This window comes from Aureococcus anophagefferens (assembly GCF_000186865.1).
Source record: "Aureococcus anophagefferens unplaced genomic scaffold AURANscaffold_12, whole genome shotgun sequence".
NCBI classification, from domain to species: Eukaryota; class Pelagophyceae; order Pelagomonadales; family Pelagomonadaceae; genus Aureococcus; species Aureococcus anophagefferens.
The window spans coordinates 703,024-718,169 of NW_008705572.1; the positions used below are offsets into that span (position 1 = coordinate 703,024).

General features: G+C 72.4%; 3 protein-coding genes across 3 annotated transcripts; all 3 read right to left on the reverse strand.

The window, feature by feature from the left end:
* Positions 1 to 4,706: 4,706 nt before the first annotated feature.
* AURANDRAFT_71825 (hypothetical protein) lies at positions 4,707 to 8,684 on the reverse strand (the record flags this gene model as incomplete). The annotated part of the gene is made up of 4 exons (XM_009039797.1): positions 4,707 to 6,626; positions 7,235 to 7,394; positions 7,655 to 8,153; positions 8,180 to 8,684. The coding sequence occupies 4 exons, from the start codon at positions 8,676 to 8,678 to the stop codon at positions 4,707 to 4,709; spliced, it is 3,078 nt and encodes a 1,025-aa protein (XP_009038045.1).
* Positions 8,685 to 8,967: 283 nt separating this feature from the next.
* AURANDRAFT_64929 (hypothetical protein) lies at positions 8,968 to 12,882 on the reverse strand (the record flags this gene model as incomplete). The annotated part of the gene is made up of 1 exon (XM_009039796.1): positions 8,968 to 12,882. The coding sequence occupies one exon, from the start codon at positions 12,880 to 12,882 to the stop codon at positions 8,968 to 8,970; it is 3,915 nt and encodes a 1,304-aa protein (XP_009038044.1).
* A 684-nt stretch (positions 12,883 to 13,566) lies between these two features.
* Positions 13,567 to 14,910, reverse strand: AURANDRAFT_64930 (hypothetical protein; the record flags this gene model as incomplete). Its single annotated transcript, XM_009039795.1, has 1 exon — positions 13,567 to 14,910. The coding sequence occupies one exon, from the start codon at positions 14,908 to 14,910 to the stop codon at positions 13,567 to 13,569; it is 1,344 nt and encodes a 447-aa protein (XP_009038043.1).
* Between the last annotated feature and the right edge of the window lie 236 nt (positions 14,911 to 15,146).

A 15,146-nucleotide genomic window follows, 5' to 3' on the forward strand; every position in this document is an offset into this window, starting at 1 on the left:
GGCTGCTGCCGGAGAACGTCGGGTGCGCGCGCATGACCGCCGACAGCGACAACTCGTCCCCTTCCGTGGTGCCGGCGGCCGCGGCGTCGCTCGCCGAGCTCGACGACGGCGACGGCGACCGCCGCCGCCGGCCGCGCCGCCGCGACCGCGACCGCGACCGGCTCCGCCGCGGCGGCGCGCGCCGCGGATCCCGGCGGCCGTCGCGGTGCGGCTGCGACGGCTCGTCCCGGCGACCGTCGCGGCGCGGCTGGTCCCGGCGACCGTCGCGGCGCGGCTGCGACGGCTGGTCCCGGCGACCGTCGCGATGCGACTGCGGCGGTGCCCAGCGCTCGAAGCTCGGCGACCGGCGCCGCTCGTAGCGCGGCGGAGGCGAGCGCGAGCGCCGCCGTCGCGGCGCGCGCGACCGATGCGACGGCTCGGCACGCATCGATGCTCGCGCCGCGACGGCGCGCCGGCGGCCAAGCAGTGCACAGTGCACAGCCGAGCCGAAGCCTCGAAGCGCGGCGCCGCCGCACGCCGTACGTAGGCAGTCGGCGCTTACCGCACGCGCCCCTATTGCCGCTTGAGCGTGTTGAGGAAGTTGAGCGTGTCGCCGTCGAGGCAGAGGGACGTGCCCGAGGCGGAGACGGCCATGGTCCGCGGCTGCGTCGCGACGCCGAGCGCGGGCAGCGACGCGGCGCGCGCGGGCGACTCCGGCGGCGGCGCGGGCTCGTCCGCGGCGTCGTCGGCCGCGGGGAACATGAGCTCGCCGAGGAGCTGGAAGGTCTCCGGCGGCACGGCGTGGGTCCGCGTCGTCGTGCGCTTCGCGTTGTGGCGCTCCAGGTCAGCGACGCAGCGGCCGAAGAACTCCTGGAGGTCGGTCATGCGCGTCCGCTCCGCGACGAGCACGCCCCGGAGGCGCACGGCGTCCTCGGACTTGACCTCGAGCTCGCGGCGCAGCTGCGCGACCTCGCTCGCGAGCTGGCGCTCGACGGTGAGCGCCGCGGGGTCCAGCGCGGCGTCGCCGCGCGACGACGCGTCGTCGCCGGCGCCGCCGAAGAGCGCCGCGGCGCCGCCGAGGGCCGCGGCGCTCCGGTGGCCCCGGTCCGTCTTGCGCCGGCCGCCAACCCCAAAAAGGCCCGGGGCGCTCGCGGACGCGGACATGTGGCGCGCGTGGTCCGCGCCGCGCCGGCCCTCGCGCGCGCCGCGGCGCCGCGACTCGGGCTTCTCCGCGTCCGGCGCGGCGTCCTCGACGATGTTCCGCGCTTTCAACTCGGCCTGGAGGAGCTTGTGCTGCTTCTTCGACGCCTTGAGCTGGCGGCTGAGCCACCGGCGGTCCGCCTCGAGCGTCTCGTACTTGCGCCGCATGTAGCTCCGGTCCTTGTCCATCGCGGCGATGTAGGCCGTCTGCTGCGCGGCCTCGTTGCGGTACCAGGCGCCGTCGCGCTCGAGCTGCTGGATGTGGTCGTCCTTGAGGATGCTCGACTCGGCCTCGCTCAGCTTGTCCCGCAGGCCCTGGAGCTCGCGGTGCACCTCGACCATGTGGGCCCGGTAGGCCTGGAGGAACTCGGCCTCGGCCTTGCTCAGGCACTCGGACACCGACACCTGGAACGTCGACATCGTGTCCTTGAGCTCCGCATACTGCGCCCGCACGTCCTCCATGGCGGCGCGGGGCCCGAGCGGGGCAGCGCGCTATCGGCTATCACACCAAGGGGTAATAAATAGTATGGGGTGGCAGCTCAACGAGATTATGTTGCGCGAGCTCCTCGTACTGCAACCCATCGTTTTGGGGCAATGTTGACGACTTTTGGCCGGGGACTTTTCGACGCCGCCGTCGTCGACGCGGCCCCAGACGGACCGCAGCGGTATTCGCTCCCCCGCGAAGGCGCCCGCGACAAGACTTACGCGTCCGGGCGGTTCGGGTCCGGTGGAAGGAAACCGAGGCGCGCTGGAGGGCACCGTGTCCGGTTTGGCGCCACGCGAGGAAGGGGGTTTTGGGGCAGCTCTTGGACGTGTTCGCGATGATGATGGTCGTGGACCGTCTGCTGGCGCTGCAGAGCCCTTCGTTGGTACCTATGGATGGGCTCGAGCATCTCAGGACACGAAAAGTTCTCGACCTCGAATGCCCGCACGCTGCCCGAGAAACTGTGTTGCGACACCGTCGGCGCCGGGGCTGCGCAGGCTCTGAGATCGTGGGAAAAGTGTGTCCTGAAGGTTTCGAGCCCCCCGCGGGTACCCATAGGGCGCCTCCAACCTCTAAGGACAAGAAAATATCGCACACTCGACTCACACCGCCGCCCTCTCGTCCCGCCGCCGAACAACCGTCGCGCTCGCGAGCCAACGCAATGATCTCAGCAGCCCAAATTCGCTGCCCCGCCCCGTCGAAGGGTTCCGCAGCCGCGCCGCGCCGCGCGACCCGCCATCGTTGCACTCAGCCCGCGCGCTGCGGCGTGGAAGAAGAAAGAAAACGCTAGCGGCGGCCCCGAGTAGTACGAGGACCTCGCGTTTCGCCTGCCACCCCATCTAGATTTATATCCCCTTGATCACGCGCGGGCGGGCGGCTCCTTGAAGATCCAAGGCAACGTTTGACCCCAAACGTACGGCGATGGACGGCGCGACGTCGAGCCGCGCGCCCCCGCCGGACGGCATGACGCGCACCCCCGCCCTCCACTCGCTCCCCCTCGACGCCGTGAGCCACATCACGCCCTTTTTGGACCTGACGAACGTCGCGAAACTCGCGACGGCGGACAAGCACATCGACGGCGCCCTGCGCACAAACGAGCAGCGGCAGAAGCTGCTCCACCACCTCGACCGCGACCGTTGCCGCGTCGGCGCGTCGACGTCGCTGGAGCACGTCGCCCTGGCGGACGCGGCGCGCGAGTGGGAGCCCCTGGCGGCCGTGCGCGGCGCGGCCGAGTTCGCGGACCCGGAGGCCGTGGACGCGCGGTGCCGGCAGATCGCCGCGCTGCTCCGGCGCCACGGGACGGCGACGGTGCGCGTCGAGGCCCACTGCGACGGCGTCGACGTGCGGCCCTGGGCCCTCGCCCACGCGCTGTCCGCCGAGCGCGCGCGCCGCGTCGCCGCGCGCCTCGCCGAGTGGGCGGGCGCCGCGGGCCCGCCGCTCGACGTCGGCGCCGTCTTCGGCGGCGCCGCGGCCGGTCGCGGCGCGGCCGGCGCCCCGCGCGTCGCCCTCGCGAACGTGCGGCCCCGCGCCTTCGTCGACCCCGCGAACGCTCGCGTCGAGGTCTACCTCCGGCTCCCGCGCGGCGGCGACGGCTTCGTCGAGATGCCGCCGCGGCGCCGGGGCCTCGGCGCGCCCGCCGCGCCCGCGGCGGACTGGCCCCGCCGCGCGGCGCGGGCGACGTCCTGGCCCCTCCGGAAGCTCGTCCACGTCGCGCGCGCCTGGCTCGTGGCGCCCCCCGCCGCGGACCGCAGCGACCAGCTCCTCCTCGCGGCGGCGCGCCCGCGGCCGTAAGCGGCTCCTCGTTGCTCCTCTTGTGTGGGCACAGGACGACCATACGGCGCGAGATCACGATAAAGTCCATCAGCTTCGGCCCCCGATCTTGTATCTTGACTGTTCGAAGCTCGTCTCGGAGAGCAAAGCTGAGGTTCTGTCGACACGTTCGGGCTGCCAATCCTATTGACGATGATCGCGCCGGCGACCCCCGCGGCCAAGGGCCTTGTCCCCGTGGCGACGCCCATCTCGCCGGGCTGCGTGACGGCCTGGGTCGACCTGACGAACGACGACTTTGAGGAGATTCATCCCGACGAGAAAGAGACCCCGCCCCACCACTACGCCCCGAGGCACAAGGACCACGCCCTGGCGACGGCCGCGCCTGCTCGGCCTTCCGCGGACTTCCGCGCGCTGAAGCGGCTCGTCCGCAAGAGCGCGGGCGAGTTCCACGGCCTGCGGGAGCTGCTGCGGGGCCCCGCGCGGGGCCAGGTGCAGCGCGCGGCGCGCGGGTCCATCGGGCGCCTCCGCGCGCGGCGGTGCCGCGGCGGCGTCGCGCGGCTCCAGGCCGTCTTTCGGGGCCACGAGGCGCGGCGGGCCTACGGCGGGCTCCTCGCGCTCGCGCCGGGCGGCCGGCGCGCGTCGCTCGCCGCCGTGCGGGCGCTGCAGTGCCGCTGCCGGCGCCGCGCGGTCGCCGCGACGCCCGCGGGGCGCGCCGTCGCGCTCGCGCGGCGGCGGCCGCTCGCGGTCTACGCCCCGCGGGCGCGCGACTTCGCGCGCGACCTCCTGGACGTGCGGACCCTCGCGCTCTCGAAGAAAGCTGACCTCGAGATGCTCCGGCTGGAGAGCGACCACCTCAAGGCCGACATCGCCCTCATCGCGGGCGAGACGCAGCGCCTCGAGTTCGTCGTCGCGGAGCACGAGGCCGCGATGGCGGGCCTCCGGGACGCGCGGCGCCGCGCGGCCGTCGCCGCGGCCGCGGCGACGGCGGCGACGGACGACGCGAACCGCGCGCGGTGCCGCTCCGCGCCCGACGACCTCCACCCGGGCATCCCGCGGCCCGCGGAGATGGACGCGGCGCGGCGCCTCGTCTACGTCGCGGAGCGCGGCGTCGTCAACGTCTACTGGAAGACGGAGCTCGGCCTCGTCCACCCCCCCGTGCGGACCTTGTGAGTTCGCCGCCCGTGTTACACCCCATTCGAGATACACGTCATCTTGTAACCGTACTCCTCGCCTCGGAGCTCGGCCTCGTCTTTAGCGGACCTTGCAACTTACGCTAGTCGTACTCCTCGCCGCCGTAGTCGTCCTCGTCGTCGTAGTCGTCGCCCGCGTAGTCGTCCTCGTCGTAGTCGTCCTCGGCCGGCGCCGCGGCGGCCGCGGCCGCGTGCGCGGCGCGCGGCGCGGCGCCGTCCTCGACGGTGGTCTCGTCGGCGACGGACGCGAGGCGCGCGCGCTTCTCCGCGCGCTGCGCCTCCGCGGGCGCCGCGGTGCTCGCCGGCGCGACGGCCGCGCGCTTCCGGGGCCGCGGCGCCGCGGGCTCGGGCGCGTCGTCGCCGAAGATGCCCTCGAGGACGCCGTAGTTGATCTTCTTGGAGAAGCGCTTCTTCTCGACGACGTCGATGAGCGCCTCCTTGGCCGTGCGCGAGTCCTTGGACGCGCGCGCGCCCTTGGCCTTGCCCGCCGAGGCCTTGCGGCCCCGCTTCGCCGCCTTGTCCGACGGCCCGCCGTCGGGGCCCGCGCTCGCCTCCGCGCGCGCCGCGGCGAGCTTGTCCTTCTCGTCGCGCTGCGCGAGGTAGTCCTTGTTCATCGTCGTCCAGATCTCCGACTTCTGCTTGACCTCCTCGTCCGTGAGGATGAAGCCGTCGATCTCGTCGTCGGCGACGTCCGCGAAGTCGTCCTCGGCCTCGTCGCCGTCGCCGTCGTCGTCGTCGTCGTCGCGGGGGATGGGCGCCTTCGCCGCGACGGCGCTCGTCGCGGGCGCCTCGGCGTCCTCGTTTTCCAGCATCTCGCGGATCTCCTCGTAGCACTTCTCCCGCGCGGAGTCGAGCTCGCGCTGCCGCTTGCCGACGCGCGACGTCCGCGTCGGCGGCGCGGCCTCGAGGGCGATGGACCCCTCGACGATGTCGCTCGAGCTCGCGACGAGGGCCGTCTCGCCGCCGGCCGCGGGCGGCGGCAGCGGCGCCCACGCGGCGCCGTCGCGCCGCGGCTCGTCGTCGAGCGGCGCGAGGCCCTGCTGCAGGCGCCGCGCGTTCTCCCGGGACCGCTCGGCGCGCTGGAAGGACGGCGGGTGCTCCTCGGCCAGGTCGTCGGAGCGCCGGTTGAACTCCGCGAGGCTTAGTTGGGCCGCGGGCGTCGCCTGGAAGTCCGCGAGGCGCTTCGCGACGGTCATGCCGCAGACCCGCAACGCCTTGACGACGTCGTCCTGGGTCCGGTGGAAGCCGTGGGCCCGGGCGCCCACGAGGAGCGCCGCGGCGCAGACGCCCGCGGGCCGCCGGCCCGTCTCGATCCAGTCGCGCTTCATGCGCTGCACGACCCTCAACGCCGTCGTCGCGACGGCGCCGCACTTGTCGCCCAACTCCAACTTGGCCGCGAAGCGGTGGATGTAGAGGCTCGGGTCGATGATGGGCAGCTCCAAATTCAACAAGCGCCGGAACTTGAGGAACGTCGCGCCCAGCGCGTAGACGTTGACCTGGAGCACGTCGCTAAAGTCGATGAGCATGTGCGCGGACTTTTCGCGGCGGCACATGACGTAGAGGCACGCGCAGACGACGTGGAGCGTCTTGCGGCCCTGCGTGAAGTTGCGCTGGGCCGCCATGCCGAAGAGGCGGTGCGCGCCGTCGACGAAGTGCGCGCCCAATCGCAGGCTCGACGCGACCTGCGCGATCTTCCGCCGGCCCGTCGCCAGCGTCGTCTCGCGCGAGCTCCGCAGGAAGCCGTAGCGGGGCCGCCCGCCGCCGCGGGACCCGCCCCAGCCGCTGCCGCCGAGGCCCCCGAAGGGCTTCGTGCAGCTCGCGGACACGAACTGGCCGACGACGGACGACGCGCCGCCGCCGCTCTCCGCGAACTCGATGCTCGACACGATCGTCGACTCCTCGCAGACCGTGCCGCAGCGCACGCAGACGGCGTCGCCGCCGGCCTCCTGCCAGTCGATGTCGATGGACCCGCACTCGGGGTTCGGGCACTTCATGGCGGAGCTCTAAACGTCGGCGACGCCCTTCGCCGTCTCGCGCGCGGGGCCTCGCGCGGCGCGGTGTCTTTTGGTGCTGGCGTGAACGGGCGTGCGTGGCGCGTGCTGCGCGCGCCGGGGGGGCTCGTGGCGGGGCGTTTGGCAGCGCCTGCGGGCGAGACGAACGTCGCAGCCAGGCGACGGGCTCTGTGAGCTCGCTGAGCAGCTCGGCATCAACATCGCCAAGAAGCAGCCGAGCTGCCCCCTGCCTTCTCAGCCGGCGGATCTGGGTGGCCCGCCCGCGGCCCGCGCCTGTTCCTCGACGGCAGCCCAGCGATGCGCTACCGCGAGACGAGCGCCACGTCGGAATTCATGCCGCGGAAGAAGGACCCGGTCCTCGACCGCTGGCGCCGGGAGAACAGCGTCGTCGACAGCCTCGTGAAGAAGCTGCCCCTCTGCAACGCCGACGAGGAGGAGCTCTACACCAAGGCCGTGCGCACCCACCTGTCGACCGACGGGCCCGACAGCCTCTGCGACCTGGCCGACGGCAAGGGACGGACGCTCCTCTGGCACGCGACGCGCGAACTCGACGACAAGGCCATTCACCTCCTGCTCAAGGAGGGGAACATGGGCCGCACGGTGTCGCGGTCGACGCGGTCGAGCTCCAGCGTCGACCCCGTCGCCCTGGCCCTCGAGCTCGGCCGCCAGGACCTCGCGGACATGATGCTCGCGAGCTGCAACGCCATGGTCGTGCGCCACCGCGGCTCCCTCGACAAGCAGGCCGTCAGCGGCCGGGACCTGCGGGGCGACCCGGGCGCGTCCTTCTTCTTCTGCTGCGCGCCCGCCCAGGAGGACACGCTCGCGCCCGCGGGGGACGACTTCTAACCTTGTGCCTGTCTGTATACGTACGCGCGTGCCAGCGGCGGTCGACGCCCCGCGTCGCCTCCGTCGCGAGCGGCCGCTCGTGAAACGAATGTGCGATGTATGTACATGGGCGCGCCGCGCGCGGGGGCTAGTGCGCGCGGCGGCGGGGACTCCGGCTCCGCATGGCGGGGTACTGGAGCGACAGCTTCCAGCAGGGCACCTCCGTCGCGAGCTCCCAGGCCTCCGCGTCCGCGGCGACGTTCGCGGGCCGCGCGCGCAGGACGCCGAGCTTCTCCTTGTCCTTGAAGGTGCGCTTGCCCTTGTCGGGCTTCATCTTGTTCTTCGGCTTGCCCCGCCGCGCGAGCTTCGCCGCGTCCGTGATGAGGACCTCGACGACGTCGAGCCCCTCGAACCAGCCGTCGCCGTCGTCGCCCGCGTCGACCTCCGCGCCGTAGCGGCTGTCGGAGAACCAGGCCGCGACGTCCGCGGCGAAGGACGCGCAGGCCTTGGAGCCCTTGAGGCCCGGTACCCAGCTCGTCCGCAGGAGCACGTTCGCGCCCTTGCCGTCGCGGACGCGGAAGTAGCTGTCGCCCTCGGCCGCGCACGCGAGCATGGCGCTATCGGTGGCGCCGTCGAAGCGGCCCACGAGGATGGGGATGCCCCGGGGCGACGAGAGCACGAGGCCGTCGAAGCCTACGAGTGCGGCGGCGTGAGAAAACGGCGCGCGCGCGGCGATTCGAAGCGAATCCGGCGGTTCCCCCGCGCGGATCCCCGAAGAGGCGCCGGCGTCGCGCCGTAGGGCCGCGCGCCGACGGGCTCCGTCGCCCGGGCGTAGGTCGCCGGCGAGAACTCGTCGAGGACCCGCCCGAGGAGCGCGTCGCCCTCGACGTGCTTTAAAATTTGTTCCGGGTCCTCGCCGTACTCGAGCCGCTCCATGAGGCCGTCGATCTCCCGCTCGACGAGGCTGACGTCGTTGAGGAGCTCCGTGACGGCCTCGGCGCGCCGCCGCTGCTTCTCGAGGATGCGGTAGTAGTAGGCAAATGGCTTGCCATACTCCAGCAAACTGCCGATGCCCTCCTGGCGGTCCAGGAGCTCCTCGCGCTGCTGCTCGACGAGCTGGGCTTTCGCGACCGTCAGCACGCCGCGCAGGTGCGTCGGCGTGTAGGCCGCCGCGCCGGCGAGCAGCGCGGCGAGCATTGTTCGTCGAGGCCGCTGCATCGGATCCGGGTTTCTAGTCGAATGTCCGAAGGACACGACGTGGTTTTTTACCGCAGGGTCTCTCTCTCTTGGCCGTCCCTACGGTCCATCTTGACGAAATCGTGGCCTGCTGACAAGCGAAAAGAAAAATGATCGGGTTTGCGTTTATGTCAACAACGGCTCGTCAATTTTGTGGGTCGCGCCCTCGTGGAAGCCCGCGGCCTTCGGCCACCACACGCGCAATGTACATGTCTCAAGTTAGGAATGGGGCTCTTCGGGTTTGAAAATTTCTCTTCGTTCGGGTGGCTGCTCACAGTTCGGCGACGTTGGCGTAGTCGCCGTTCTCCTCGTCGCCGTCGCTCGCGCGCGCCAGCGGCGCCGCGGCGGGGGGCGTCGACGGCGTGTAGGGCGGCTGCGCGCTGTACGCGGTCTCGCTGTCGCGGCGCGGCGCGAGGCGCGCCTCCTTGACGGAGATGTGGAGGACCTGGATAATGGGCTGGCCCGCGTTCCAGCGCGAGTGCGCGTCGAGGGAGTTGCGGTAGAAGACGACGGCCTTCATCGAGTAGGTCTCGGCGCCGATCGGGTAGTCGGACGACGCGTTCTTCTTCTCGAAGCCCGGCGGCGCGGGCTGCTTGCCCGAGGCGTTGCGCCACTCCGTCACGCGCAGGTCGCGGCTCGCGTCCGGCGGCGACGGCGCGCGCTGGCTCGGGTTCCGGCCGACGACGACGTAGTAGCCGGGCTTGTAGGCGCGCGTGAACGTGGCCGTCCAGGGCTTGCCCTTGACGTAGCACCCCGTCTCCGGCAGGGCCGCGATGGGGCACTCCGCGGGCACGTAGTCGGCGTGGAGCGGGATGCAGCCGTGGTACCGCCGGCCGAAGATGTCCTCGACGATGCGGCGGCAGCCGGCGAAGTCGCCCGTCTCCGCGGCTTCGAGGATCTTGCTGCGGTAGATGTCGAGGTCGACGCAGATGGCGGCGCAGGCCGGCGCCATCGCGGTCGCGCCCTCGGACGACGCCGCCGCCGGCGCGGCGCCGAAGAACGACGCCGCCGCCGGCGCGGCCCCGAAGGCCGGCGCCGCGGGCGCGCCGAAGGACGGCGCCGCCGCGGGCGCGGGCGGCGCGGTCTCGCCGAAGGCCGGCGGCGCGGGCGACAGGGCCGTCGTCGTCGCCGCGGTGGGCGCGGCGGGCGCCTCGGGGGGCGACGCCTCGGGCGCCTTGCGCTTCTTCGGCGCGACCGGCGCGGACGCCGAGCCGGCCGGCGGCGACTTGCGCCGCGGGAGCGGCCGGAGCGAGAGCAGGCCCTGGAGCGTCGTCACGTGCTCGCCGCCCGTGACCTTGCGGTACCGCACGGCGTCACCCCTGCCGTCCAGCTGGTAGCCGTAGGCGTTGAGCTGCCCCGTGAAGCTCTTGTACTTGGCCCCGCGGTAGTAGTCGCCCAGGCGCTTCTCGAGCGCCGCCGTCGACGGGATGATGATGTCGCCGCCCTCGAAGCGGATCTCCTCGCACTCGGAGATCATCTTGGCCAGTTGGGCGACGAACTTCACCGGGTTGCGCGCCGAAGACGCCGCGAACGCCGCGAGCTCCGCGGCGTAGTGCGGCGCGGTCTCGCCGAAGGCCGGCGGCGCGGGCGGCGCGGGCGGCTTCTCGCGCACCTTGCGTCGTTTCGGCGCGGGCGCCGCGAGCTCCGCGGCGTTGCGCGCGCCGCCGACGGGCGCGGCGTCGGGCTCGCCCGGCGGCGGCGGCGGCGTCGCCGCCGCCGCGCGCGCGGGCGCGGCCCCCGCGGCGATGACGGCCGCGATGGTCGCGGCGTGCGCCGGCGCGAGCATGAGCGTGGACGGCACGGCCAAGCCGCGGTCGCGCGCGGGCGGCGACCGGCCCTGGACGACCGGCGGCATCGGCGCCGGCGGCGCCGCCGCCATCGCGGGCGACGGCGGGCGCGCGGGCGGCGGCCGGCCCCGGAGGTCCGGCGGCATCAGCGCCACGCGCGGCGGCGCCGCGCCGCGGGCCGCGGCCGCCGCGACCTCCGCGGCGTAGTTGCGCGTGTCGCCGACGGCCCCGACCCCGATGATGGAGGCGAGGTCCTCGCGGAGGAAGGCGTCCTCGACGGGCGCGGCGCGCATCCGCTCAAGGCGCCTGTAGACCGACCTGGGCGCCACGCGGCGCATCTCCTGCAGGCGAATGGCAACCGACGCGACGGAGCGCGACGGGATCACCGCCTGGAGCTGCTCCGCGGACGCCTCCGGCCCCAGCAGCAGCCGAGCGTGCTCCAGCTGGAGCTTCTGCAGCGGCGTCCAGCGGGCCCCCTTCCGCGCGACGTCCGCCAGCGGCGCGTCGGCCATGGGCGCGTCGCCGTCGACGTCCTCGGCGCCGGGCTCGCCGTCGCCGCCCACGGCGAGGCGCCGCAGCGCCGCGATGCGGTCGCCGAAGGCGATGGCCAGGGCGGGCTGGCTCATCACGGCCGCGTCGATCTGCTCGGCGCTCAGCCCGTTCCGGGAAAACCGCGGCGGCGCGCCCGCGGCGGGCGCCGCGCGCGCGCGCTTCGCGGGCCTGCGGTCCACGGCCGCCGCGAGCAGGTCGTCGAACTTCGCCGCGGCGGACTGCGCGTCGCACAGGACGGAGCGCGCGTCGGCGATGGCCGCGTCCGCGGACACGTAGTCGCCCGACTTGATGTCGCGCTCGACGGTGCCGAGGGTGAGGAGCTCCATCGGCGCGTCCTCGTCGCCGTCGAGGACGCCGACGGCGAAGAGCGAGTCCGCCTTGGGCAGCTCCCGGCGGAGCTCGGCGATGACGGCGACGCAGTCCGCGAAGTCGTCGCAGTCGCGCTCCACGTCGAAGACGGCCTTGAGGAGCGCGTAGCCCACGCCCGAATTCTCGCGCACCAAATAGGCCTGGCCCATCGCCTGGAGCCTCGGGTTCGACCCGTTGACCGCCTTCGCCGCCTCCTCGCGCATGACGCGCACCGCGTGCGCCACGTGGTACTCGTCGAAGGACGGAGACGGCGCGCGTCGCGGGCTGGGCTTAGCGAACTCGTTGAGGTGCTTGAGGTAGCCGGCGACGCGCGTCGTGAGCTCGAAGCCGAAGACGCCGTCCGTGCCGTAGAAGTCGCCGACGATGCTCCAGAACGCGTAGGGGTCCTTGAGGCCCGCGCGGTCGCCGACGCCGGGCGTCATCCGCGCGTGCAGCGCGGTGTTGAGGTCGGACTCGGAGAGGCCCGCGGCGTCGAGGAGCTCGGCGTCCGCGGGCACGGCGCCGGTGAGGATGTCCGTGTCCATCAGGAGCATGTCGCCGTCGTCGATCTCGACGACGCGGATCGGCGACAGGCGGACGCCCTTGACGAACTCGGAGAGGGCCTTGGTGCCTCCGAAGGCGCCCCCGACGGCCCGGCACCCGCGCTCCTTGTGCTGGTCTTGGTGCTTGTCGGCAACGTAGCCGTCGCCGTAGAGCTGGGCCATGAGGTAGCGGAAGTCGAGGCGCGCGCGGTGCGCGTTCTTGACCGCGTAGTCGACGATCGTGTCCTTGAACAGGCTCTGGTTCGCCGTCGGCGCCGAGTTGACCCATTTCTTGGTTTTTGGGTGCCAGTTGAGCTTCACGAAGTAGGCCTTGAGGTGCTGCGACGTTTCGAGCGGGGAAAAGTTCTTCGGGTCAATGGAAACCGCCTGGGCGAACTGGATGCCGTCGACGCCTGCATCGGACAGCACGTTCTCGACCTGCTTGAGGAAGCCGGAGGCGTCCGCGACGTGGCGGCTCGTCGGCGGCACGTCCGTGGTGAAGGGCTCCGCGATGAACTTCGAGTCCTTCTTGCCGCCGCGGTTCTCGCAGCCCCATTGCTCCACGCGCAGGAGGGACGTCTTGGCCTCGCGCAGCAACGGGTCGATGGCGTCCGCGGCGGCCAGCGTCGGCGACTCGAGCTCCGACGGGATCGTCGACGGGTCCTGCGCCGTCGACGGGTCCTGCGCCGTCGACGGGTCCTGCGTCGTCGCCTCGAGCTCCGGCGCCGTCGACAGCTCGAAGGCCGGCGACGGCTCGTCCGTCGTCGTCGCCTCCGACGCCGCCGGCCAGTCGCGAGTCGCGGCCGCGGCGAGCCCCGCGACGTCCGCCGGCGCCGTCGTCTTGTCCGCGCACAACGCCGCGCGCGCGCCGGTCGAGAGCGCGAGCGCGAGGATCGCCGTGCTGCGGGACCAGCCGAGCCGCAGCGTCTCCGGCGTCGTCTCGCAGCGCGTCGACATCTGCGGCGCCGTGGACGACGCGCCGGCGGCGCGCAGCAGGCGGCGAGGATCAACGACATCACCGAGACCTCCGTCGGCGAGCCGGCGGACGGCGCCGCGGCGCCATAGCGTCGTGACCGCCGTGGTCGAGCGGCTGCACACGCCCCGCGCCGCCCGCAACATCGTACTCGTCGTGAACGCGGCGCGCTTGCCCGCAAAGATCTCGAGTGGCGCCTCCACCCTCGTTTGAATTTGGGTCGCGGAAAATTGTGTCAGTCACGATCGGCGACATTTTCGACGCCCAGAAGGACGCAGCCCGAGAGCAGCCCCGACGTGCACACCGACGCGACGAAGACGGCGACATAATAGCGGCCGGACTCAGGACGCAGGCGCGGGACGTCGGCGCTGGCCCGCTCGATCGCCACCATCATCACGCTGAGGTTTGGCCCTCACAGCACCTTGAAGTTCCGGATAGGAAAATACCGCAGAGCGAGTTCATCTCGCGAATCGGGGCCGAAAAATGTGGGGCTGTAGCCACCGCCCGGAGGTCATCCCCGCCATGGGACGGACGCCCATGGATATCAACGACACGATCTACGCGCACGCCGAGTGCGCGGACGAGGCGTCGAAGCTCCGGCCGCCGCGGCGCCAGAGAAGAAAACCACGGCCGGGGGCTGAATTTCCTCGCCGATTGAATTTCCTCGCTTACAGCGCCTCCCCGAGCACGACCTCGGCGATCTGGCTCGGCGGCGGGACGACCTCGCCGAGGACCTCGGCGATCTGGCTCGGCGGCAGGACGTCGTGGAACTGGCGCCAGTAGTCGAGGGGGTTGACCGTGACCGTGTCGCCGAGGAGGACGCCGTCGAGGCCGACGGAGACCATGGGGAGGAAGACGCCGACGACGAGGATGATGAGGTCCACGCGGAGCGACACGAGCTTGCGGTCGCGGAGCGTCTCGGAGAACATGGAGAGCGCGTAGCCGACGGCGGACGCGAAGCCGTAGTGGTAGCCCAGGACGCCCTGGTTCGGGTAGCGCTCGACGACGCCGGCCCACCACATGGCGGCGTCGGGGAGGCAGAGGCTGTAGAGGAAGAGGAGCTGCGTGAGGTTCGGCCACGACGCGAGGCGATACAAGATCGCCTTCTCGTTGAGCTCCTCGGGCGTCGCGGTCTTGAACTTGCGCTCCAGGTCCGTCTTGCGCCCGCCCCTGGTCGCCATTTCCTTGTTCGCCTCCTCGGCGGCCTCGAAGTTCTGCTGGAGCATGATCTCCCAGTTGAGCGTCGTCCCCGCGCAGACCGACGCCCAGAGCAGGAAGAACGCGGGCCCCGCGGGCAGCAGCGCCGCCGGGTAGCCCCCCGAGAACCAGGCGGCGATCCAGATGGACATCAGCGTGAGCCCCGCGCCCCCGAAGGTGAAGCCGTTGGCCTTGAGGTCCGTCACGTCGAACATCTTGTTCGACGAGAACCGCGCCATCGGGATCGCCGTCAGCGCGTTCGCGACGCCCGCGACGAGCAGCGACGTCTCCAGCGGCCCGTCGAAGCGCCACGTCGCCACGGCGTCGAGGTGGCCCGCCGCCGTCGCGTGCGAGTAGAGCAGCCAGAGCGGCGCGCCGACGAGGAAGTACGCGCCCGACGCCGCGTGCGCGTGCATGAAATCCGCCTTGGTCCAGAGCCGCCGCCGCACCGTGTCGCCGAAGACCGCGGCGATGGCGTCGCCGCCGAGGCCCGCGAGGCCCTCGGACGCGTCGACCGTGGCCTTGGCCAGGTCCATCTCGACGACGATCGGCGCGACGGCCGCGCCGCCGTCGACGACGAGCGCGTCCTCGTCGACGCCCAGCGCCTCCTCGACGAAGTCGGCGATCTCGCTCCGCAGCGCCTCCTCGACGAGCGCTTCGTCGACGAGGGGCTCCGTCGCTCGCTCGGGCGCGATGGATCTGAGCCGCAGGCCGTCTTCCGCGACCATCTGCATGGGCGGCGCCAGGCGCGGCCGCGCGGGCTGGAACGCCGCCGTCGACGCGAGCGCGGCAGCGGCGACGACGTACCGCGCCATTGTAGACCGGTTTCGGGCTTTATCCGGTGGAAGCCAGGCGGCGAGAGACGGCGCCGGCTGCGGATTTGAGGTTGTCGCGCCTCGCATGCCAGCATGTGCTGGCACGACGCGGCGCACCTCCCACGTGTCCCCCCACGACGAGCTACTAGTAATACGCTGTGAGTGCACGCCAAAGATGAAATGAGTCTCTAATAGGCTTAGGCTAAGAGGCGCCCCCTCTCAAAACCCCCCACCCT